Consider the following 26001-nt stretch of genomic DNA (forward strand, 5'->3'; position numbering starts at 1 on the left):
GTACGCTTTCAACCTTATTTACATCTTTCCAGTAGATAGGTGACCAAAACTGTACTCAATACCTTGACCTAGGGAGACAACGTGCCAAATCTTTCTTTATGACCCTAATTATCTGTGATGCCACATTCAACAAATTTATGGATCTGAAATCCCAGATCCCTCTTGTTCTAGTGCACTCTTCAATGCCCCACCACATCCAACCCTGGTTTGTCCTTCAAAGTGCACACCTCACACTTGTCTATATTAAGTTCCATCTGCCATTTTTCAGCCCATGTTTCCAGTTAGTCCAGTTCCCGCTGCTAGTTTTGAAGGTCTTCCTCACTGTCCACTGCACCCCCAGTCTAGATATCATCTGCAAATTTGTTGATCCAGTTTACCACATTATCATCCAGATTGTTAATAAAGATGCAAACAAAAGACCCAACACCAATCTCTGAGCACGCCACTATTCACAGGCTTTCAGTCAGAAAGGTAACTACTCGCTGGCTTCTCCCACAAAGCTAATGTCTAATCCAATTTCCTATTTCATCTTCAATGCCAAGTAACTGAACCTTCCTGACCAATCTCCCATGTCAAATGCCTTGCCGAAGTCCATGTAGACAACATCCATTGCATTGCCTTCATCAACATTCCTGGTAACTTCTTCAAAAAGCTACAAGGTTGGTTAGACATGACCTATCATACACAAAGCTGTGTTGACTATCCCTAATTAGTCCATGCCTAGTTAAATATTTGTATATACGGTCATTCAGAATATCTTCCAACAACTTTCCAGCAATTAATGTGAGGCTCATCAGCCAATAATTCCCTGGTTTAATATTAGATTCTTTCTTAAAGTGTAAAGAGAGGCTAGAGTGGATATCGGACCACTGGAAAATGGTGTTGGAGAGATGGCAATAGGGGACAATGAAATGGTGGACAAACTGAATAAGCATTTTGCATCAGTCTTCAATGTGGAATACACTAGCAGTATGCCAGAAGTTTGAGTGTTAGGGGACAGAAGTGGGTTAAGTTGTCATTACGAGGGAAAAAATTCCTGGGAAACGATGGGTAAATCACCCAAATCAGATGGTATACATCCCAGGGTTATGAAAGAGGTGGCTGAAGAGATTGTGAAGGCATTAGTAATGATCTTTCCGGAATCAGTTGATTCCAGTCTTCAAGGCAGGAGAGATGCAGAAAAAAATTAAATTATGTCAGTTAGCCTGACCTCAGTGGTTGGCAAGATGTTGGGAGTCCATTGTTCAGAATGAGATTTCAGGGTGCTTGGAGGCACGTGGTAAAATAAGTTGTAGTCAGCATGGTTTCCTTGGGAAAATCTTGCGTAACAAATCTGTTGGAATTCTTTGAAGAAATAACAAGCAGGGTAGACAAGAGAGAATTGGTGGATGTTGTGTTATTGAATTTTCAGGAGGCCTTTGACAAGGTCCCTCACATTAGGCTAACAAGTTAAGAGTCTATGTTATTACAGGAAGGATACTAGCATAGGTAAAGACAATTGGTAGAAGCAAAAAATTTGAATAAAGGAAGCCTTTTCTGATTGGCTGCCAGGGTGTGTGTTCGGACTGTTTCTTTATGTATTATGTCAATGACATGAATGACAGTCAAGGATGACATGGATGGCTTCGTGGGCAAGTTTGCAGACCACACAGACTGGTGGAGGGGCAGGTAGTTTTGCGGAAGTAGATAGGCTACAAAAGGACTTAGACAGTTTAGGAGAATGGGCAAAGTAGTGGCAGATGAAATGCAGTGTCAGAAAGAGAAGAGTCATGTACTTTGGTAGAAGAAATAAAAGAGTTGACTATTTCTAAATGGAGAGAAAATTCAAAAATCTGAGGTGCAAAGGGATATGGAAGGCCCTGTGCAAAATTCCCTAGAGTTTTGGTCAGCAGTGGAGAAGTTAAGTGTGATGTTAGTATTCATTTTGAGAGTATAAAAGCAGGGATGTAATGTTGACACTTTATAACGTATGGGTGAGGACTCACTTGAGTATTGTGACCAATTTTGGGTCCTTTATCCAAGAAAGGTTTTGCTGACATTGGAAAGGGATCAAAGGAGTTTCATGAAAATGATTCCAGGATTGAAAGGCTTGTCATATGTAGCATGTTTGATGGCTTTGGGCCTATATGCATTGGAATTTATAAGAATAAGGGATGACCTTATCGAAACCTATCAAATGTTAAAAGGCCTCAACCTAAGAGTGGACTCACCACAACAGTGGAGGAGGTCATGTATAGACATATGGGAATGGGAAGTAGTTTGGAGGAACAACACTCTGTATTCTGTTTGGGTAACCTCCAACCCAATGGCATGAATGTCAACTCACACTTCCAGTAATACTCCATTTCCCATCCCCTTTTCCCTCTCTCACCTTATCTCCTTGCACGCCCATCACCTCCCCCCTTTTCTTTCTTCCATGTCTCTTTCACCAATCAACTTCCCAGCTCTTTACTTCATCCCTCCCCCCTCCCGGTTTCACCTATCACCTGGTGTTCGTTTCTTCCTTCCTACCCGCCCCCCCCCCCCCACACACACACACACACATCTTTGAAATCTACTCCTCAGCCTTTTTTTTTCAGTCCTGCTGAAGTGTTTTGGCCAAAACAGGTGATACATTTTCCCACAGATACTGCCTGCCACGTTGAGTTCCTCCAGCATTTTGTGTGTGTTGCTTAGATCTCCCCATCCCTTTCAGCTCTATGCATAGATTACCATTCTGATCTTCCAGATGACCAATTTTGTCCCTTGCTATCCTTTTGCTCTGAATGCATCTGTAGAATCCCTTAGGATTCTCCTTCACCTCATCAGCTAGAACCTCATGCCTTCTTTCTCTCTTGCATTTCTGATACTCTGTAAGTACCTCGTTTGTTTCTGTCTGCCTATACCTGCTAGGCACTTTTGTTTTCCTTAACCAGGACCTCAACATCTCTTGAAAACTAAGGTTCCCTAAACCCTTTACTCTGTCAGGCACATACAAGTTTTATTCTTATCTAAACACAAGAAATTATGCACATGCTGGAGGAACTCAGCAGGTCAGGCATTCTCTATGGAAGTGAATAAGACAGTCAACGTTTCAGCCAGGACCCTTCAAGATTGCTTTAATTCCATACCATCCACCAAAATTCCAATCCCTATTCCCGACTTCTCTTGTGCCACTATGAGGCCAGCCTCAGTGTGGAGGAGCAACATCTTATATTCCATATGTGTATCTCCAAACTGACAGCACGAACGACGATTTCTCCTTCCGGTAAACTAATTTCCTCCCTTCTTACTCTATTCTGCACTGACTTTTTAACCTCTTCTCACCTGCCTAGTACAGCTTTGGCACGGTCAGCAGGATCTTGAGGGGGTTCAATACTACAAATAGAATGTAACGTAATCGAGAAACTTTATTGAGATGCAGCATGGAATATGCCCTGTTGGCCCCACGAGCTGTACCATCCAGCAAATTATTACTGCTACCCTTTTTGTAGATCTAATTAAATTACCTTTATCATTTCTTGATACTGGAGATTAGTGTTTCAATAAACAGCAAATTATTAACTTTTTCTGACACAGCTCTCTATTGTATTTTCACTAATTTCCTTTTTAGTAAAACAAGTTGGCCTGCTGCAATTTGCTGAGGCTATCTATTGCAGAGATCAGGAAGGATGGGAAATTTGAATATGACAATAAGTTAGCTCCAAAGATGTACCTCATATTTGAGAGTTAAGATGTAGATTTGCCCTCAACTTGCTGATTTAGTTCCTGCTATCACCTCTATAGTCAATTGTAGAGATACATGGTGAATGATTTTACATTGAAACATTTTGAATGCATAAATCAGTCACAATGTCCATCCTGCAAACTAGTAAGACTCGGTGATTATTCTGTACCAAATCCACTATTATATGGCTGATCCCTTTGCAATGTTATTTAACTTTATGTAGTGTTAAAAAATGGCAGCTATAAAAAAAAACATCGGCAAAGTTATTTACATGATAATTTGCATTTTATTTGAAAGTCAGCTTGACCATTACATTATAAACAAACTACATATGATTGAGGTCTCTCATCAGTGTCTCTTCCCACCTATCCTAAAAAAGACTGCTGTACAGATATCATCCAGATTACACAAACACAAAGCAGTGAAGTTAAATGTCAGTAATCAATAAAGGATTAACCATGTACTAAACTTAACTATAACAATTTTACTAACAGGATCTTTATATTATGCTAGTAAACACGGTTGTTGCTTTGCTTTTATCCACAGAGTGGGATAGGGATAATGAATGTTATTTTCTCTGGGTACTAATGGCACAATGTACCATATGAATGGAAAAAGGAAACATCAACAGTGCTCATTTTTCTGTTTTAAGCCATTAACTTAGTCACATTGATTAATACTAACTTATTTACTCTACAATAATGGAAACATAATACCACTAGTATGGCAATTTATTCAGGCAAGATGTACAGTGCTTAAAGTAGTGGTACTAGAGGGCCACTTGACTACCTTTGTGAAAAAATTAGACTTATAAACACTTGTGCTTTGACTTTATATTTGTCAAGATATAGGACCTCCCCCCCCCCACCACCAGAAATAATTCATTAAGAACATTAACACACAAATGCAATTTTAAAAAAAGATATATAGAAACTACCAGCCAGCAGGAAGATGGATTAGGTGTTTATGCTTGGAAAAGGTTTCTTCAAATGGCCACAGGTAACTACTTTCAATTTATAAAAGGATCATGTTTCTCAAATAGGCCCAATAGGAACCAAAGGAGTAACCACCATGCTGTGAAAAAATTTGAGGAATGGCTTTCTTGCTCAAAACCTACCAATTATCCATATTTCTCCCTCGGGTTCCAGTTCCAAATGCATAACACCAGTTATACTAAGGTCACTTGAGATCCTACTTAAAAATAGCTGCATTTACTTAGTGTTTTCCCAAAACATCAGGTAGCTACCTCCAACACAGAAAACACAGCAGCCAATTTTTACAGTGCAAACTTACCCCTCACAATAAGGTAACAACCATACCTCTGACACATCTAAAAACAGGAACGTGTTTATGGAACAGATTAAATCTGCTCAAGTAGAAAATGGACAGGAGCAAGGCAAAATATCATTCCACAGGATACCAGATGATATTTTAGGAATACCATTGGCACAATTGGCAATTTTGGTTAGTATTTGTAAAACGTCGATCATCTACACAAACAAACCAAAACAGGAAAACCTGGAGTTCCACACCATCAATGATCTTCTATTTTGATCAATGTTACTGGGAATTGAACAATCAAAAAAAGAAACAGAAAAAGACAGTTATTCTAAATCAGAAATTACAGCGGCAGGACCAGACTGCACTAAAATACCATACCCGAGTACTTGCCACTGTATCCGCTTTCTCCTAGGTACAGAGAAAAAGCTCGGTTCCAAAGTCTAAGATTAGATGACAAAAAGCCACTATACCTCGCACAGTTATCATATTGTAAGATCAATGGAAAAATGCAACAGCCACTGTTCAGAGTTGGCACTTTGGCAATCAACCCAACAGATCCTCACCAAGGGCTATGATAAAACCAATAAAAAAGTTAAATCAGAATGTTCGGCAACCAAGGATTATGAAAACTGCTTCAATGTCTCAAAAAGCTATCGTAAGTACATAGTTTTAGCAGCTCGAAACAGGCATGCTTTATCTAGTTTGCTTGTGATGGTCATTTCTGTGCATTAAATCCCAAATATAGTCTTTGAGACAATTATACCCATGCTTGGTCACAACTAGTGCATTCTTATTTGATCAGATCCTGCCACATAAAGTGACAAAGGGTGTAATACCCAGAAATCACTAAAAATAAAACAGGCTACAAATTTGAATAGCTCTAAGAAGTGTGTTAACATTATTTAAACCACATTGATAAAACTGGACATTTTATCAGATTTGGTTATGTACAAAATGAACTTGACTTTTAACTTTTTCATTAATTTCTAAAATGTCATATTAACATCCACCCACAAACTGTAGGCAATGACTAGATTCTAGCATTGGTGGCAGAAGAGGAGGTGCACAGGAATAAAATATTACTCACTCATGTAAAAGCAGTACAAAACATTATGTATGGAAGCAGGATTCATCATCAAAATGCCTTTTTTCACAGAATGTGGGAATAGTTAATGATCCATTCCTGCAGCAAGATCTTATTCATCCATCCCTCAATGAAATACACAACAAAATTTATCATAAATTGTCAGAAGATGCAATTACATCTTAAAAGGGAAGAAAAAAGACAATTGCAGTAACGTGGTGTTTGAAAGTAGTAATAAAATTAAAAATTGAGCATATCTGCATGGAGCATTGTCCCAGGAAAACGGCATCCATCCAAGACACACTCTCTTCTCACTACTGCTATTAGGAAGGAGGTACAGCAGCCAGAGGACCCACACCAGCAGGTTACCCCGAACCATCAGGGATAACTTCAACTCAGTTTCATTCACCCCATCACTGAACTTTTCCTACAATATATGGACTCACTTTCAAGGACTTGCCAATATTTATTGCTTATTTATTATTATTCTCCTTTTTTAAAATATTTGCAGTTTGATGTCTTTTGCACAATGGTTGTTTATCATCCTGTTGGGTGCAGACCTTTATTGACTATTGTGTTTCTTGTATGCTTTCTCGTCCCAGAAAGGTGCAAGGACATATAAAAAAAAACACAAGTGGCATTTTCCAACTATTTCCTGTGTATCCCTCCCTTTGCATTATTGGAATATTGATTGTTAGGATTGGTTTGAAAGAAGATTGTCTTATACACGGCAAAGGTTCAGGCAAGAAGTCTCTATTGATTGGCAATTGATATGACGAGTCAGGTCAAAGAGATATAACTTTTTGAGGGTAATTAAATAACCAGTGGCAACAATCAAGCACTTGATCGAAAAAACGAGACCACTACTAACTCCCTGCTCTGAGAATAATGCCAGCTTCTGCAACAGTGGTACCTTATTCCACAAACCAAATAATCATACAAAGTAAAAATAAAAATCACTTCTAAAATATTCGAGAGCAATTTCTTTTACCTTGACTGCACGCAGTCAAGAATGAAGATGATTTGATAATTCCCCTGTCAATCATGATGCAGTTGGTTTCTGTTTTCTCTAGTTTTCCTCGTAAATTTACTTCTTGCTCCATTTCCAATTTATCAGCTAATGCAGTGCGGCTGATAAATATTCGATTTCCTTTTACCAGTTCCCTTGTGAACTAACTGATTATAGAATGTGTAAAAAATGGTAATATCTGAAAATGTGGAACTTAAAACCCCATCATTGGAGGCCTCAGGATGTATACACTCAGAAGAATGTTTCCTAAAGAAGGTTTGATTACACAAAGTGGTTCATTTAAAAACTATCAGAGTGGATTAGTGAGGAAATAGCAACTACATAAAATATTTTTTAAATCTCCTAGATTGCCTTACAAGTATTTTATCTACTCTTTATAACTGTCTGAGGGAAAGCTATGAGCTTCCCACTTTTAAGTACCATTCATCAGCCTTTGCTGGTAAAAATGAGTTGATATCTCGGACTGTGATATCAACTCATTACAAAAGTCAGCCACAATTCATTGTCCAAAAGTTCACATGCCAGGTATCTAGGTATTGATCAAAGAAGAGACATCACAGGAAAAGTCACAGGGAACTGGACAGAGGCCACTAGATCGCACTGTTACTGATACATTAATACAACGTCCACAAAGGATAAAATTCCTTCTGCCAAGCCCACTCAAAAAATTATAGTGACATGACATTGAGTATATTAAGGCAATAAACAAGACTATTAGCTTTAATAATTCTTTTCGAAGTGCAAGAATCTGAAATCTGTCCAGTCTATTTATCATCTGCTTGAGGATCACAATGCACTGGACTATGACACTATTCTCTTCTTTATGGTTTACAAAGATATTCACAAAAAGATGTGACTTCCTCTACAAAAACTGATACACTACATTGCATAAAGAGACCAATTGTTGATGAATTGTAGCTTCAACAGCAGCCAGTACACATTATATTTGAGAAATGCTGAGTTGAATACCTTGGAAGAATTTGAATTAAGGAACACAATTTACTAACTGGACCAGAAATAAATGGCAACAAAGTACACAATATTTAAAGAAGATAAACTCACTATCAATGAACCATTAAAGACAATTATGGTTCATGTTTTTTTTCAACAAAAACACCAAAATCATTAACGTGAGAACATGTATTCCTAGGTCTTCTCACTTCTATAGTACTGTGTCCTTGAGGAAGTACATGTTACATCCTACAAATCATGAGGACATACACACAGTGGCCACTTTGTTAATGCAAATATCTAATCAATCATGTGGCAGAAATTCAATGCATAAAAGCAAGCAGACATGGTGAAGAGGTTCAGCTGTTGTTCAAAGCACACAACAGGAAGAAGAAATGTGATCAAAATGACATTGACCATGCAATTGTGCCAGATGGGGTGATTTGAGTATCTCAGAAACTACTGCTCTCCAGAGATTTTCATGCGCAACAGTCTCTAGAGTTTACAGAGAATGGTGTGAAAAACAAAATAACACCCAGTGAAGGATGAGGATACAATAGGGTCTTTTAAGAGACTCCTGGACAAGTACATGGAGCTCGGAAAAACAGAGGGCTACGGGTAACCCTAGGTAATTTCTAAGGTAAGGACATTTTCGGCACGGTTTTGGGGGCCAAAGGGCCTGTATTGTGCTGTAGATTTTCTATGTTTCTATGAACAGCAGTTCTGTCGGCCAAAACGACTTGTTAATGAGACGTCAGAAGAGAATAGCCAGACTGGTTCAAGCTGAAAGGAAAGTAAGAGCAACTCAAATAACAATGTGTTACAAGAGTGGTGTGCAGGAGAGAATCTCTGAAGACGCAACTTGTCAAACCTTAATGTGGAGGGGCTACAGCAGCAGAAGACCACAACGGGTTCCACTCCTGTGCCTAAGAAAATGGCCACTGAATGTACATAGCCACTTAGCATCAGATGATAGAAAAACACATACAGATTCTAAACTTTATATTAGGGCAAATTATATAATTTTATTGCAGGATGCCAATTAAATGGAAATAATGGGGTCCCAGTTTGGGAAAATTTCAAGCCACTTGTTTAAAAACAAAAGATCTGACAGTTGATGGAGCAGAGTTAACACCACAGACAAAAGCACGATACTCAGACATGTCCCAAGAGAATGAAATCACTTTGACACCATGAACTCTCTTTTGTTCCTCTCATCTGCTCTGGCCAAGTCAGTTCCCATTGTGACGGAATGATAACGAACATGTTCTCTCTTTGGATTGAGCAAATCACTGAAGTTAAAACAATCATTAAAAAAATCCATAGTAATATTCAACATCCCAGCACTGATCAATAAACTCTTTTGACAATGACATTTTCTTCTGACCCATATCCGGCCAGGTCACCATGCACCTCAAAGTTACACCTGCAATATATTACAGGAAAAGACTGTCCTCTCCTTGAGTGGACTGGCAAAATGTGTGCAAAGGCTACAAAACTGTTTCAACCCCCTACACTTCATATAGCAAAATGGCACGCACCACCACAAAATAGTTACAGAAAACATTATTTTGCTCACACAAAGAAATCAAGAGTGTTGAAGTAACAAAGTAACATTGCACAACATATAAAAATTCAAAAGACTGGTGAACGTTACCCACAGGTCAATTTGTCTCAATGTAGTCTGTACTGAAATATTAAGACAATAGCAATTACTTAAAAACTTCTCAATATATTGTAAAATTTGTTATAAAGCTTAGAAAGTACAGAGGAGGTGGGAAAGAAAAACATAAAAATGTTTAACAACTCAGGCAGAGGTATGATGGAAAAAAAGTATCACTCCAGCTGCATTCCCAACACACTGACTCTCAGCTACGTAAATGAATGAATACAGCTGGGGAATCCAGCTCAAGGTTTATGGAGATCTATACTGCACACACATTCCACTACACGCAGTATTAAAGACACACAATCCCCAACCCTGGCTGAAAGGGTGCACCTTTAATTTTTCTGCTGTGCGGTGCAGCACACAGGTACATTGTCATAAACATTTAAAAAGAGAAGAAAACCTGATTTTATTCTATGGTTTAGGACACTGCAGCTTCGTCAGAACAGGCTGAAAATATCTCACTGTAATTTTCCAAAAGTAACTGAGCAAAGTAGTTAATAGGGTTGATAGCACTGAGCGAGATTGCAGCATCCTTTGCCCACATGAGTGTTGGCCCAAAAACCAGCGCCAGATTGGATGGTGTCATTTTATTCTGTTCACTGTGGTCAGCGACCTGGAAGCAGAGAGGAAACAAAATGCAGTCACGTTAATATATCAACCATCTGGAAAGGACTTTGCTCTTCCAGTAAAAATTAATTATAGCCCCAAGTTCCCTTTCCTCATGCCTCATGGTCCCACCCGTCTGAAAGTTTCTATGTTGGCCTCACCAGCTACATCTGAGTCCATAAAACTCAATCTGAGGGGCAATGTGGAAAGAAAGACTGTGGCAACTAAAGTTTGTTTGCAATTCACAAAAAAAAGACCAAGAGTTTTCTACCTTGTCCTGTGAAAGAACTTTCTTACTTTTCCACCAAGCCCAAGCTAGCAGTTAACCCAACGTGTTCATTGCTTAAGACAGTAATATACCAAACAATTGGCTACATCATCAAAACTCAAGTTGTTGCAATTACCTGGGGATTCTAGGCAGAAATACAGCTCCTGCGCGCAGAGAACAAAGAAAAGCTGCAGAATATATTCCATGGTAGCTTCAGGCAATCAAAGGTGTACCAATGATGTAAACTACTCATCAATACACCTCTCGGTTTAACATTCTGGAGAAGAGCACATCCTTTCGATGGGAACATTGGGAAGCTGTGTATATAGGACAGTGGAGCAGAGGAAAGGGACCTTCAGCCCACAATGTGGTGTCAAACTAATTAAATAATCAACTAAACTAATCTTATCTGCTTATGCAATGTTCACATCCTTCAAATTCCTGCATATCCGCTTCTAAAAGCCACATCAATATCATATTTGCTTTCACCAGCACCCTTGGCAATGCATTCCAGGCACCCAGCACTCTGCTGTTAAACAGCACCCTCACACCTTGACTTTCAGCTCTCTGGTTTAAACAGTTCAACCTTAGGAAAAAGATGACGCCTGTCTATCTATGCCCCCCATTATCACATAAACAATAAACTCCAGTCAAATCAGAGTGGCAGTAATTAAAACAAGTCACACAAAATAATCAGAACAAGAGTTGCTTGGAGAGTAATGGAAGATGGTCTTCAATAAAAGTTTAATGATCTTTCCTAATAGAACTACCAGGCAGAGTAAGACATTAAAGGAGGCACTGAAAGTACAGAACAAAAGTTGTGTGCACAAGTATGCACACAATATCTTATTTGTCAACATTTCTGCAGCCCAGATGAAACTTCATTCACAGTAATTACTCCATATAGACAAAGTGATGCGATGTTATTCACCACCAGAAGGAAAAACAAATGCAAATGTCTGCAGTTGCAGACAGTGGAGCTCCATTTACAACTGTGGTAAAGGCCTGTACCTATCAGAATGCTGCCAGGATTAGAAAATTGTGTTTATAAGAAAAATGCTCAGGGAGGCTCACACACAAAGTGTGTGGAACTCAGGTCAGGCACAATCAATGGAGGGAAATAAACAGTCGATGTTTTGGGCTGAGACCCTACATCAGGAACGGGAGACTGAAGCAATTTTCTTCGGAACAAAAGCCAGTGACAAAGACTTATCACCAAGAGTGTGTTTCCCTTAAAACCAGAAATCATAAAAGTAATTAGCAGTGGGAAGGAATGGGAGGAAGATTTATCTATTTTTACCTGAGGTCTGAAACAGAGGAGGAAACCCTCATCACAATTAAAATGGAATACCACTCAAATCCAAAGCCCACCTATACACGTGTTACTTGAAGACAAGATTATTCAGACTGTCTCCCGCTGGCCTCCCATTTTCATCATCCAAAACTCTGTGTCATAATTCATACCATCTTTCTTTTCTCAGTGCCCTGCACTTTAGTCTCTACACAAATCATATTTGAATCTACTTCTCTTATTCCCAAGTTCAAATCCCTCCAGGGATAATGTTCCTATATTAACCAACTCCAGAGAGCACAGGGGGTTGTTGAAAGCTACAATAGAAAAGTCATTGCTACTTTGCATTTGATGTGAGATTGCCACTTTGTAACAGTGACGATCATAGCTTAGACAATGACAGCCACTGCCACTTTCTTTCTAATCGTAAATTAGAGGTCAAGTTTTAATGTTACCTTTGTACTATAACCAAGCTTTTCATCATTCTGAAGATCAACTTTTCCTACTGCAGTTTCAAATCAATTCGTCCAGTGCTGCCAAATCTATTTCATAATCTGGCACCTGGAATCATATGCATCAGTTTGTTTCCAGCAAGGTTCAACATAAGTTTAACATAACTTCTCTACTTTTCCCACTTAAAGATGAACCGTAGTGTTTAGTTTATCTTTTCCCTCACAATGGCCTTGTAAATCTGCAATACTACTAATAGTGACACATCTTCCCAGACTTCTCAGACCATCAATTCTTCTGCATCTAGAACTCCTATCTGTGCGGCTAGGCATAGCCCAAATACCATCTATAAATCTGCTAATGATACAACCATTGTCGGTAGAACCTCAGGTGGTGATGAGAGGGCATACAGGAGTGAGATATGCCAACTAGTGGAGTGGTGCCGCAGCAACAACCTTGCACTCAACATCAGTAAGAGGAAAGAGCTGATTGTGGACTTCAGGAAGGGTAAGATGAAGGAACGGATACCAATCCTCATACAGGGATCAGAAGTGGAGAGAGTGAGCAGCTTCAAGTTCCTGGGTGTCAAGATCCCTGAGGATTTAACCTGGTCCCAAAATATTGATGCAGTTATAAAGAAGGCAAGACAGTGGCTACAATTCATCAAGAGTTTAAAGAGATTTGGTAAGTCAAAAAATACACTCAAAAACTTCTAGATATGTACTGTGGAAAGCACTCTGACAGGCTGCATCACTGTCTGGTATGGGGGGGGGGGGGGGGGGAGGGGCTACTGCACAGGACCGAAAGAAGCTGCAGAGGGTTGTAAATTTAGTCAGCTCCACCTTGGGTACTAGCCTACAATGTACCCAGGACATCTTCAAGGAGTGGTGTCTCAGAAAGGCAGCATCCATTATTAAGGACTCCCAGCACCCGTGTTACCATCAGGTGGGAGATACAGCAGCCTGAAGGCACACACTCAGCGATTCAGGAACCACTTCTTCCCCTCTGCCACCCGATTCCTAAATGGACATTGAACCCTCGAACACTACCTCACTTTTTTTATATTATTTCTGTTTTTGCAAAAATTTTATTCTATTCATATACATATATTGTAATTGATATACTTATTATGTTTTTCTTCTAGATTATGTATTGCATTGAACTGCTGCTGCTAAGTTAACAAATTTCACGTCACATGCCGCTGATAATAAACTTAATATTGATTCTGATTCAAAGAATTCTACTTTCCAAAATGCAATACCCAGCACTTGTATCTCCAACCAACACACACAAAATACAGGAGGAACTCAACAGGCAGGACAGCATCTATGGAAATGAATAAACAGTCGATGTTTCAGGTGAGATGTCGACTGTTTATTCTTTTCCACTGATGCCGTTCCTCCAGTATTGTGTGTTGCTTGGATTTCCAGCATCTACAGTTGTAACTTACATCTTCATTCTCTGACATATTTGATGGCCTATTAGAATTCTCCAGTGCTGACTCTTTTTTAAAACAACTACTTTTCTATAGAAGATGTTTAATTTGTGAAATTTAACTATTTGTCTGTTGTCTGACCATACTTTATATGAACAAAATGTTGAATGTTAATGCTAAAACTAATCCCTACTTGCAATTCAGTCATTCACTACGCTAGCCTTCTAAAGAACTGATTAAATATGGCAGATTCTGATGACAAACTGGAGATAGCAAGCAGTAATTGCAGTGCATGTGAGAAATCTGTTGAGCAGGACTCAACAAAATCCTTTTCTCAAAAAACTACAAACTGCATCTTGTCTTTTGAGACAAGAAACAATGAGTAAGTGCAAGGTAAATATTTAATAAATCTAGCATAACAATTAATTACAATGAACTTAATGGTTTCAAACACAAATCAGCATCTGCAATACAATGATGTACACTTTTACCTTCCAAAATTCAATGGTATAAGGCTTGCTTTAAAAAACATTTTAAGTAATGACATTGCTTAGCTTCTTACAAATGAACAGGATAGTATAGGGGTGAGCAATCAGTCAGAAACCTGAGAACACTATTTAGAGGGAAGGATAAGAGAGCTGAGCAGGAGAGAGATTGATGAGAGGCGAAAGAAGAGAGACCAAGATCAGAGAGCAGCTAATGGAAAGAACATAAGACTGTGCACCTGTACAACACATGGCTCATGAGTACATTCTATGATTAGATTTGTCAATATACATGTGTACCCAGACATTGCAGCAGAGCCTTGGTCCTCTTGACCAATGGACCATGACCTCATTCTGTTATGTGTGTGGTAGCTGATGGGGAATTGCCTCTCATACGCAAAGAATCTATTCACAGGCATCATCCAGGACTGGAGGAGAAGCAAATCACCCTCAATTCTATGGGCCTGTTCAGGGATGATAATGAAGAAAGGCTCTGTACTGTTCAGCAAAACAAGTCACAAAATAAACCAATCTAAGAGAATTTCAATGCTCTCAACTTTGTAGATCTGTTAGGCAATAGTGGCCCCAGCAAACAATCAGCTAACTTGGCACATTAAACAGCTGATGATAAGACTTCATCTTACCAATCGCAGGAGGCCCAGCAAATATTGCAGCACCACACAGTTAACCTCAGGCAGAGTCTGAATCATCATTTTCATAGTTTCTGCTTGATTCGTTACTGGCACTTCTGAAAATCAGAGAGAGAAAGAAAAATGGTACCATAGATGAAAGATAAACACAACTTAACTACAGCAGGCACAGGGATGCAAACACAGCCAGATTTAATCTCGATTGCATTAAGTTGTCAAAGAACAGGCAATACACTGAATATGAAATATTGTTCACCACTTTCTGTAGCAATGAAACACTGTGCTTACAATGAAAGCTTCTTTCCATTACTGTATCAGTAGATGATATCAGCCAGGCCAAGTGTTGTTACTGTACTTCCACTTGCTGTACAAAAATTCACTACCAAGGGCTTTAACAATACTTGCTGATGCTGACGCACACCACAAATAAAAGGCACTTCAGAGCAATAAAATTCATCCATTTCTCATTAGTTTCCCATCCACAGCACACAAACCTTCAGCTACACAAGGCTAGTTGAGAGGACGGGAAGAGCAGGTAAGAAGAGTTGGTGTCCATTTACTCCAACTTCCCACTGATTGTTCTACTGAGGAGGAGCTGCTTCGGGAAAAAGCCACTGACATCCTCTCACTGCAACACGGAAATTAAACTTGTGAGTGTGCCGACAGCTAATTCCGTTGCAGTGTCTCCTTCCCACATTCTGGTGTGTTGTTGGTCACCACTGGACACTACCAACACAACCACCTTTACTGCCACTGCAATTTGAGAATTTACTGTTCTGGGACTGAATTGTTGTTTTTGTTTTGGACCATTATCATTAGTTAAAGCAATATTCATGTATAAAATGCAAAACACTCATCTTAGATCATTTTCAAAGTGTGTAGCAATTCTGATTTGGCTGAGGAATGAAAGCATTTAAAATATTTTGCAAAAATATTTTCAAACTCAGTGATAAGATTGACATTCAAGATCCCACCCATTCAATTCAGGTATACGACAAGTTTTCCCAGACTAGGTAAAGATTAGATCTCTCAATTGTTTTATCTATATCATCTATAATTTCACTACATCCTTTCTTCCTTAATATGACAAAGGAGGCCACGTGGCCCATTGAATCTACGCTAGCTCCTTGCAGAACAATCCCATCATTATTCTCTATGGCTACTTTATTCTCACAGATAGTTCTCAGGGTTCCCTAAGCTGTGGTCCACAAGTCAGAATTTGTTCAACCTCTCATTGGACAGGACTTAAGCTATCCTCAACAAAAAAGTTGTGGAGTGAACTGACAGGTTTTTAAAGATAATTAAAGTGGTTCAATAGTCTAGACCAGGGGTTCCCAACCTGGGGTCCATGGCATAAAAATGGTTGGGAACCCCGGGTCTAGAGATGTGGAGCTGAGCAAAGCTATAGATCACCTTGTGACTATCAGTAAGGGGCCATACTAAATCAATTGATAAAGGCTTAGAATTATGCCTTTATAATTAGGTCAAACCTAACTAGGATCCAAAGTAATTTTTACTTTGCTTTCATTACAAATGGGAGGCCTTTAAGAGGACATTTACCAGATCATGCAAGACAAAGATAATTTTTGGAAAATTCCAATTCGAATAGGAATAAGAGGCAATCCCAAATATTGACCAAAGAGTGCAACTTACTCCCAAATGAAACCACTTGGTCATACAAGTCATAAGTCAGTAGAGGTTCAGGTAATTCACGAAGAAAGGTCTTCAGTATAACGGCCGCCAAGTGCACATCACCATAGGTTGTAAAATCCACAGGAATACCTGCAAGGAAGTCACAAGTATTTCACAGAAACATATCTCTTTTTTTATTAGTTTTTCAAAACATTTTACAAATTAAAAACCCCAAATCCCAATGAGGAACATTAAAACAGTGCAAAATTAAGCATACAATAACAATATGCTACAAAGGAAGAGAATTTAGCAAAAAAAAAGCACCTAAATTAAAGACAAGTAAGCTTAGTGTCCTCCCCAAGCCCCACAACACAAGAAAAAACAACAGCAACTCCAGACCAACCACAACACAATATAGAGAGTATAAGTCAGGAAAGCCAAGCTCCCAGACTCTAAATACACTCAGCAACAGAGGATAATAATGCCTTCTACCAGAAAAAAAAAAGGAGCTGAAAGCAAGGGACCGAAAAGAAAAAAAAACCCTAGTCAAGAGGAAGGTTATGAAAGTACTCGATAAAAGGTCCCCAGACCTTATGGAACTTTAGATCCGAATTGAGAACTGAATAATGAATCTTTTCGAGGTCCAAACAGGCCATGATGTCGTTAAGCCATTGAGCATGAGTGGGCGGGGCAGCATCTCTCCATCTGAGGAGGATCAAGCGTCTAGCCGGAAGAGAGGCAAAGGATAATATTCGGCATTTGGTCGGACCCAGACATAAATCTGTCTCGCCCCAAAAACCGAACAGAGCAATTAAGGGGTTTGGTTCTAGGTGCTGATTCAGAATACACGATAACGTAGTGAAGACATCTTTCCAGAATTTCTCCAAGCTAGGACAAAACCAGTACATATGGATGAGAGAGGCCACGCCCCTCTTGCATTTATCACAGAGCGGACTAATGCTAGGGTAGAATCAAGATAGTTTAGATTTAGACATATGGGCTCTATGAACAATCTTAAACTGTAAAAGGCAGTGGCGAGCACAAAGAGAGGTTGAATTAACCGATTTGAGAACTGAATCCCAGCTCTCCTCAGATAAGGAGATATTTAAATCCTGCTCTCAGGATTTAATCCATGGATTTTATCCATGGGAGCCCGTCGTAAGGCCGCTAGTTTATCTTGGATGATTGATATTAAGCCTTAGTGGATTCATAGAAAGAAATAGGTCCAAAGCATTTTTCGCAGGCATTTCAGGGAAGTTAGGAATTAAAGGAGCAATAAAGTGTCGGATTTGGAGATATCTGAAAAAATGAGCATTGGGCAGATTGAACTTAACAGAGAGCTGCTGAAAAGAAGCGAAGTGATTATCAATGAAAAGATCTTCAAAATGTCCAATGCCCTTCCTATACCAAACCTGGAATGCTGAATTGTATGTCGTAGGTAAAAAAAGGTGATTATGAGCAATAGGGCTGGAAACGGAAAACCCCTGGAAACCACAGCATTTCCTGATCTGAGCCCATATACGCAAAGTGTGTCTAACAAGAGGATTAGCTATTGATCTGGGCAGACTACTAGGGAGTGCAGAGCCAAGAAGTGCAGAGATAGATAATTCTTTGGTGCAGCTCAGCTCCATTGCCACCCAGTTAGGGCACTCGGGTTGGCTATGGAAGAAAGACCAGAAGGTAGCACAACGTATATTAGCTGCCCAATAATATAAACGAAAGTTAGGTAAAGCCATGCCACCCTCTTTTTTAGATTTTTGGAGATGGATTTTATTAATTCTAGAGTGCTTATTCTGCCACAGATATGACAAAATAATAGAGTCTAAGGAATCAAAAAAAGATTTAGGAATAAAAATTGGGATAGATTGAAATAGGTATAAAAATTTGGGGAGAACATACATTTTAACAACATTAATACGACCTACCAAAGACATAGATAGAGGTGACCATTGTACCAGACTCTGTTTTATAGCATATGAAAGGTTGGCAAAGTTTTCACGAAAGAGATCTTTAAACTTCCTTGTGACTGTAATTCCAAGATAAGTAAATTGATTATGGACTACTTTAAAAGGGAGATCATGAAATGTTAGTTCTTGTGCTTCTTTATTAATTGGGAGAAGTTCACTCTTATGTAAATTAAGTTTATAGCCAGAGATCTGGCTAAACTGGTCAAGAAGTGAAAACATTAGAGGTAAGGATGTAGACAGATTTGAGAGAAAGAGTAATAAGTCATCAGCATAGAGAGAAACTTTATACTCAACACCCCCTCTCCAAATCCCAGTCAATTCAGGGCAGTTTCGAAATGCTATTGCCAGAGGTTCCATAGCCAAATCAAAGAGAAAGGGACTTAAGGGGCATCCCTGGCGGGTGCCACGTTTGAGATTAAAAACTTGGGATTTCTGAAAATTGGTTAAAACAGAGGCAGTGGGACACAGGTACAGCAATTGGATCCAAGAGATGAAACTTTGGCCAAGGTCAAATTTTTCTAAAACTGCAAAAAGGTAGTTCCACTCTATACGATCAAATGCCTTCTCCGCATCGAGGGAAATAACACATTCAGGAATCCCAGTTGAAGGGGAGTATAAGATATTAAATAAATGCCGAATGTTAAAAAAAAAAGGGAAACGGTTTTTAATAAAGCCTGTTTGGTCATCAGAGATAATGGAGGGAATGACGATTTCTAATCTATGAGCCAAAACTTTAGCTAAGATCTTTACATCAACATTGAGCAGAGAGATCGGCCTATACGAGGAACACTCTGTTGGGTCTTTGCCCGTTTTTAAAAGAAGGATAATAGATGCCTCACTGAAAGAGGGTGGCAATTTGCCGTAATTAAACGAGTCAGATAATACTGAAGGTAACTGAGGAGAAAGAAGAGAAGAGAATGATTTATAAAATTCTACAGGGAACCCATCAGGTCCAGGAGATTTCCCTGAGGACAGTGCAGAAATTGCAGTAGATATTTCTTCTAATGACATAGGTGCATTGAGTTTGGCTTTGAAATCAGATGAAATTGAGGGGATATTCAGATTCTGTAAAAATTGATCAACAGAGATATTGTCATTCAGAGATTCAGAGGAATAAAGCCGAAAATAAAATTTTTTAAATACGTCATTAATTTCTAAATGATCCGATGTAAAGTCTCCGTTCTCCTTCCGGATCTTTGTAATATGTTGTCTGGCTTTGGAACGCCTCAGCTGATTGGCTAGGAATTTACCAGACTTATCCCCATGAATGTAAAAGCGACTCTTGAAAAATATATCTCTGACCAAACTGCTTGCAATAAGTCAGACGATCAACTAAAGCCCACGTATATATGTAATGTGCCATTCCACATCAAGTTACACATCCAAGATATTAAAATTCACACACCATTCTCCAGTGATGTAGCTCTCAATAAGAACTTAATGTTATACAACATTTAAAGTCAAGTGCGTGTCAGTGAATACTGAGTAGCCAACCTCCTTTGATCAGATGTTCTTCTTGTTGAAGGGAGATCAGTACTGCCTCCTCAAATTGTGCTCCCACCCTCTGCTACATGTGAGCACACTTCAGCAGAAAGCTGCTGCACAAATTCATTATCTGACAATCAACATTTAATTTGAAACCTCCATTTGATGATGGGAGGCATTGATCGTGTGGATAGTCAGAGGCTTTTCCCCAGGGCTGAAATGGCTAGCACAAGAGGGCACAGTTTTAAGGTGCTTGGAGGTAGGAACAGAGGAGAAGCCAGGGATAAGTTGTTGTGTTTTTTTAAATTTTTTAAATTTTTTTTTACACACACAGAGAGTGGTGAGTGCGTGGAATGGGCTGCCGGCGACGGTGGTGGAGTCAGAAACGATGGGTCTTTTAAGAGACTGCTGGACGGGTACATGGAGCTTAGAAAAACAGAGGACTATGGGTAACCCTAGGTAGTTCTAAGGTAAGGACATGTTCAGCACAGCTTTGTGGGCCGAAAGGCCTGTATTGTGCTGTAGGTTTTCTATGTTTCTGTGTTTCTATTTCACTAGGCCCAATCTGAATATCCTCAAATTAATATGATGAAGCTTATAAACAATGTAAAAGTTTACGACTTTTTAAAAGGAATTAAACAGGAGACTGGTTAACAACACACAATCAAAATAGTCAGCAAACTGGTCATGAGGTAGTCCAAAACCACATTCCCAACATGATCTCCAAAGACCACAGAACAGACCTCCAGAAGAAACCACACTCTACTCAGCAATTCTTCAATGCTGGAGCAGTATGCAATGTGGTGACAGACTACCATTAGTGGGAGTGTTGCAGAAAGGGGGCCAAATCTACAAGATACGTAAACGTTTCTTTTCTCAGAGGGTAGGAAATCTCTGAAATTTGACCAAAGATGCTGCAGAACAGATAAGTAGATACATTGAAACCAGAGGTAGATCAATATTTAAAAGACTGAGAAATTGGAGGTTATGGAGAACTAGCAAAGAAGTAAAGCTGACACCAGAAATTAGCTGCAATCATATTGAACAGCAGGATTGAGGGGCCAAGTGACCAACTCCTTTCCCACTGACTCTTGGGTACCAGTCCAGAACAGCTCCTCACTTTCATTCACAACTTGTCCAAGTGAGGAGTGTGGAAAATATAATTATTTAGCTCTATTTCCTCCCTGGCTCTTTAAGAAACAAAGGGAGCTCACATATAGATCTTGTGCAAGTTCCTTCTTCCTCTTCTCGCCCTGCAGACCATGCCTGCACTTTGCGATAAAGGCACAAATGCAGTGAATAAGGAAGAAAATGCAGATTCACATGGGTCCTGCACAAAACATGTGGAAGCAAGATATAAAAAGAACAGTCTATTTTCATATGTAAATGGGAGCAACAAGATAATTGATAGAAATGTTTGTATTGAACAGAAAAGATACAATAATAAATAATCTCCAGTGCCTGTGTGGGAACTAGATGGGCATATTGATACAGAATTTGTATCGAGTTAAGAGTACAAAATAAATTTATTGCACTGCAGAATGTATTATCTCAAGTAGTGAATGTTAAAAGGACCACACCTACGTAAGTGGCTGAATGATGAGAGAGATACTGAAAAGACACCAAGACATGGGATCAGAAGTGCAGGATTAAAAAACTAACACTCTGCTACAGCATGGTTGCAAACAGTAACAATTCAAAATCCTGTCTGCTTGGATCAAGAACTTGATAATACAATAACAATGGATGCTACTATGAAGGGAACACACTAACCCCTACCCCCACCCCCAGCATGAGAAAATGAAGCAAATCAGCCTGATAAATTTGCAAACTACTGGCAGCTTCAGCCTACATCCTGTGAAAGGTGTCTGGGAAGGTCACGCCTACAATTTTGACATCAAGCTCCTAAAAAAAAGGCAGGTAGCCACACACTTAGCACAGATGAATGTACAGTATGATATATAAATATTCTCCTAGTTTTGAAAATAAAAATCCATTTTTGTTTTACAACTAAGCCATCAGCACGTTGGTTTCTAAAGAATGTACAGTCTTTACTCCACCTTCACAATGAAATTATCTCCCAGCTAAACCGTTAAGTGCTGTTTCATGCAGGTACTAAGCAATTCACATCCTCTTGAATTAGGCCTGTTTGCTCCAACATCCCACAGTTCCACATCACAGGTACAGTGGATTCTGCTTAACATGGGACACAGCAGGGCCAGTACATTTTACCCCAATTAGCCAAAGTTTCATGGAAATAATTGAAAGGGTATTAAAAAAACAATTTAACTGAGTAACAAATTATGTATTCAAGTGAAATACAGAATAAATTAGAACACTACCAAAACTACTGCAGTACTATAAAACTGATTTAGTTCCTAACATTTATTGGTGGAAGAATTCAGTGTACACTGCTGTGTTCTTTCAATTGACTGTAAATTAACAAAATCAGCGCAGAGACCTAGTGCAGATAGTGCGCTATTTTCAAACAGTTCTTTCAATGATTGCATCCTCCAAATATTAATTTTAATCATAACATTCAAGGTGAATGGTGATACCTTCAAATTCTTTTTAGTTCCTAACTTGCTGTAGTGAAATCATTTCATTTTCACTCCCATCCGTTTCTGGCATCTCTAAGCCCAAACGCGACATAACATCTCAGATAAACAAAGGGAATCCCAGCTACTTTCTCAACTTGTTTCACTCTTAAGAGTTGTCCCAAATAAACAGCTATCCCGATTAACTGATGGTCCAATTGTATATGCAAAAGCTCTATCAATTACTCTTCTATGGATTGTTATTATGGAGGATCACAAACCTAAAGAATACTGTTTGATAAAATGAAGTTCTTCTGTTTCTAATTTTGAAACCAGTAAGAAATCCACTTCAGTGTTTCTGTCTGCTAGGAACTAAAATTAAAAGCTTCATAATATGCAGTCAAAAACACACTTTATTAGGTAGTGAACAAAGTGTATGTTCGTGTTCGTCTGCTGCTGTAGCCCATCTGCTTCAAGCTTCAATGTCTTGTGCATTCACAAATGCTCTTCTGCACACCACTGTCGAAATGCGTGGTTATTTGAGTTACTGTTGCCGTCCTGTCAGCTTGAACCAGTCTAGCCATTCTCCTCTGACCTCTCTCTTTAACAAGGCACTTTTGGCAACAGAACTGCCGCTCACTGGATGTCTTCTGTTTCTTTGGAGCATTCTCTGTAAAGACTGCTCTCTGTGTGAAATTCCCAGCATATCAGCAGTTTCTGAGGTACTCAAACCACTCTGTCTGGCACCATCAATCCATGGTCAAAGTCACATTCCTTTCCCATTGTGAAGTTTAGACGCAACCGAACTTCTTGACATGCTGCATGCTCTTATGTATTAAGTTGCTGCCACGATTGGCTGATTAGATATTTGCATTAATGAGGTGTACAAGTATACCCCAATAAAGTGGCCACTGAGTATACGATGGGTGATTGATAAGTTTGTGGCCTAAGGTAGGAGTCAATTTTAGAAAACCTAGCACATTTATTTTTCAACATAGTCCCCTCCTACACTTACACACCTAGTCCAGCTGTCGTGGAGCATACGGATCTTGGACCTCCAGAAAGTGTCCACAGCAGGGGTGATTGATAAGTTTGTGGCCTAAGGTAGAAGGAGATGAGTTATACAGCTCTCGTTACATGCACATGCAGTTCAACTCTTTGAGTCACTATGCAGAAAGTTTGAAGTTAATAACTCATCTCCTTCAACCTTAGGCCACAAACTTATCAGTCACCCCTGCTGTGGACACTTTCTGGAGGTCCAAGATCCGTATGCTCCACGACCGTTGGACTAAGTGTGTAAATGTAGGAGGGGACTATGTTGAAAAATAAATGTGCCAGGTTTTCTAAAATTGACTCCTTCTACAGTACCTTAGACCACAAACTTATCAATCACCCCTTCTATGTTCCCTTTATCCCACTGCACAATTGGGGCTATTTTCATTTTGGAAGCATTTGCAACGAATGCTCCAATGCAGGGGGTCACCAACCTTTTCTGCACCACGGACCAGTTTAATATTGACAATATTCTTGCGGACCGGCCGATAGGGGTGGGGTGGCAGCTGTTAATCACAACTGGAATGTGGGTGTTAAGTCAACTATAAGTCACTTATAAGTGGCTAATACACACAATTTCATTTCTAAAAGGGTTTATCTAACGAATTTAATATTAAACACACAGCACATATTTTCCTCGCATGAATATAGTGATAATTATAAGTCACTTATAAATCAATAGCATCATAACATTTTAAGTAGCGTTTGGATATTGAACACAGCGCGTATTTTCCGAGGATGAACATATAAAATCATTGCAACACACCAATATCGCCGAATCAGTGGGAGCCCTGGGCAAGACGGTCCCATCGAGGGGTGATGGGAGAGAGTGATACTTGAAGGGGGTTCCTTATGTCCAGTCTATTCCGCAATTTAGCTTTTGTTGCATTCATTGCAGAAAACTCCACTTCGCAGAGATATGATGTTGGAAATGGAAGCAACGTTTTCAGTGCTTTCGTGGCTATCTCAAGATATTCAGCCTTGACTTTGCTCCAGAATGCCGGCAGAGATGTTATGTTAAACATAACTTTCAGCCCACCATCATTTGCAAGCTCGAAGAGTTGATCTTCTTCCCACGCTGACATGGATGATTCACCGGGGACATTCACAAATGGGTCAGACCCATTCCTTTGCATGTCTTGGGTCATTTGTGATTGGGAAGTAATGCTCAAATTCTGTCAACAACAAAGATACGTGATCACGCACCAGCTGTGAGAAGGACAGTGCAGCCTCAGACTCTCCCAAAATCCCAGCTAATGTTGGGAACATGTCAAATATGCCCCTGTCCACTCGCCATCCCCACAGTTCCAGTTTGGCTTTGAAAGCAGACACTTTAACCACCAACTTGAAGACAGTTGTCATTCTCCCTGAAGTGACAAATTGAGTTCATTGACCAGGTTGAAGATGTCACACAGATAAGCGAGTTTTGCTGTCCATTCCTCATCACTGAAGTGCGCTGCCAGTGGTGACTTTTTTCCTGAAAGAAATCTCTGTAGCAGCTCTCTTAACTCAAAAACCCTGGCCAGGGCTCTCCCCCTTGATAGCCACCTGACTTCAGTGCGCAAGAGAAGGCGCTTGTGCTCTGCATCCATTTCCTCGCAAAGCTGCTCAAACAAACATGAGTTAAGGGCTTTTGCTTCGATGTGATTGATAACTTCAACAACGTCACTCAATATGCTGTTAAAATCAGGTGACATTTTTTGGCTAACCAGCATCTCCCTGTGTATGACACAGTGTGTGAACTGGCATTCAGGAACAACCTCTTTGACTCGGGTAGTGAAACCAGACAGCCGTCCAGTCATAGCTGCAGCCCCATCTGGGCATATTCCAGCACAGAATGACCAGTCCAGTTTGCCTGACATGTAGTCATTCAAAGGCTTAAATAGTTCTGCCCCAGTTGTGTTAGTTGGCAGCGGCAGTGCACACAACATATCCTCATGCACATCGTCTTGAAATATATATCACACATAAACCAGCAGAATTGCCTTGTTGTCGAAACCGGTAGACTCGTCGACCTAGATAGTGTACCATGGTGGCTCGTTAAGCCATTCCAGCAGCTGTGCCTCGATATCCTCTGCTATGTCATCGACTCTCCTTGAAACTGTGGTAGCTGAAAGAGAAACCTGGGCCATCTTGTTAGCTGCAGCTTTTCCCAACAGTTCACGGCACATGTCCTTGGCAGCAGGCAGAATCAATTCTTCACCAACAGTGAAAGGCTTCTTCACCTTAGCAATACAGCTAGCCACTAATTACGACGCTCTCAGAGCAGCAGCATTTGTGGAGGTGGTGGTTCTCAGCACTTGCTTCTGTCCCGCTTGCTCATGTTTCTTCCACTCAAAAAACTCAACGGGTTTGTCTTTAAGTGCAAGGTGCTTGGACTCAAGGTGCTGAAGCAATTTTGAGGGCTTCATTGCCTCATTA

General features: G+C 39.7%; 1 protein-coding gene across 1 annotated transcript in view; it reads right to left on the reverse strand.

Annotated features, from left to right (window-relative positions):
• Positions 1-3975: 3975 nt before the first annotated feature.
• arhgap1 (Rho GTPase activating protein 1) overlaps positions 3976-26001 on the reverse strand; it is a 59173-nt gene continuing 37147 nt past the window's right edge. The window contains exons 11-13 of the mRNA XM_059975464.1: positions 16560-16688; positions 14901-15004; positions 3976-10334 (exon numbers count right to left, since the gene is read on the reverse strand). Coding sequence (XP_059831447.1) covers positions 10140-10334; positions 14901-15004; positions 16560-16688 — 428 coding nt within the window. The 3' untranslated portion in view covers positions 3976-10139. The remainder of the gene's footprint in view (positions 10335-14900; positions 15005-16559; positions 16689-26001) is intronic.

This window comes from Hypanus sabinus, chromosome 7 (assembly GCF_030144855.1).
Source record: "Hypanus sabinus isolate sHypSab1 chromosome 7, sHypSab1.hap1, whole genome shotgun sequence".
NCBI classification, from domain to species: Eukaryota; Metazoa; Chordata; class Chondrichthyes; order Myliobatiformes; family Dasyatidae; genus Hypanus; species Hypanus sabinus.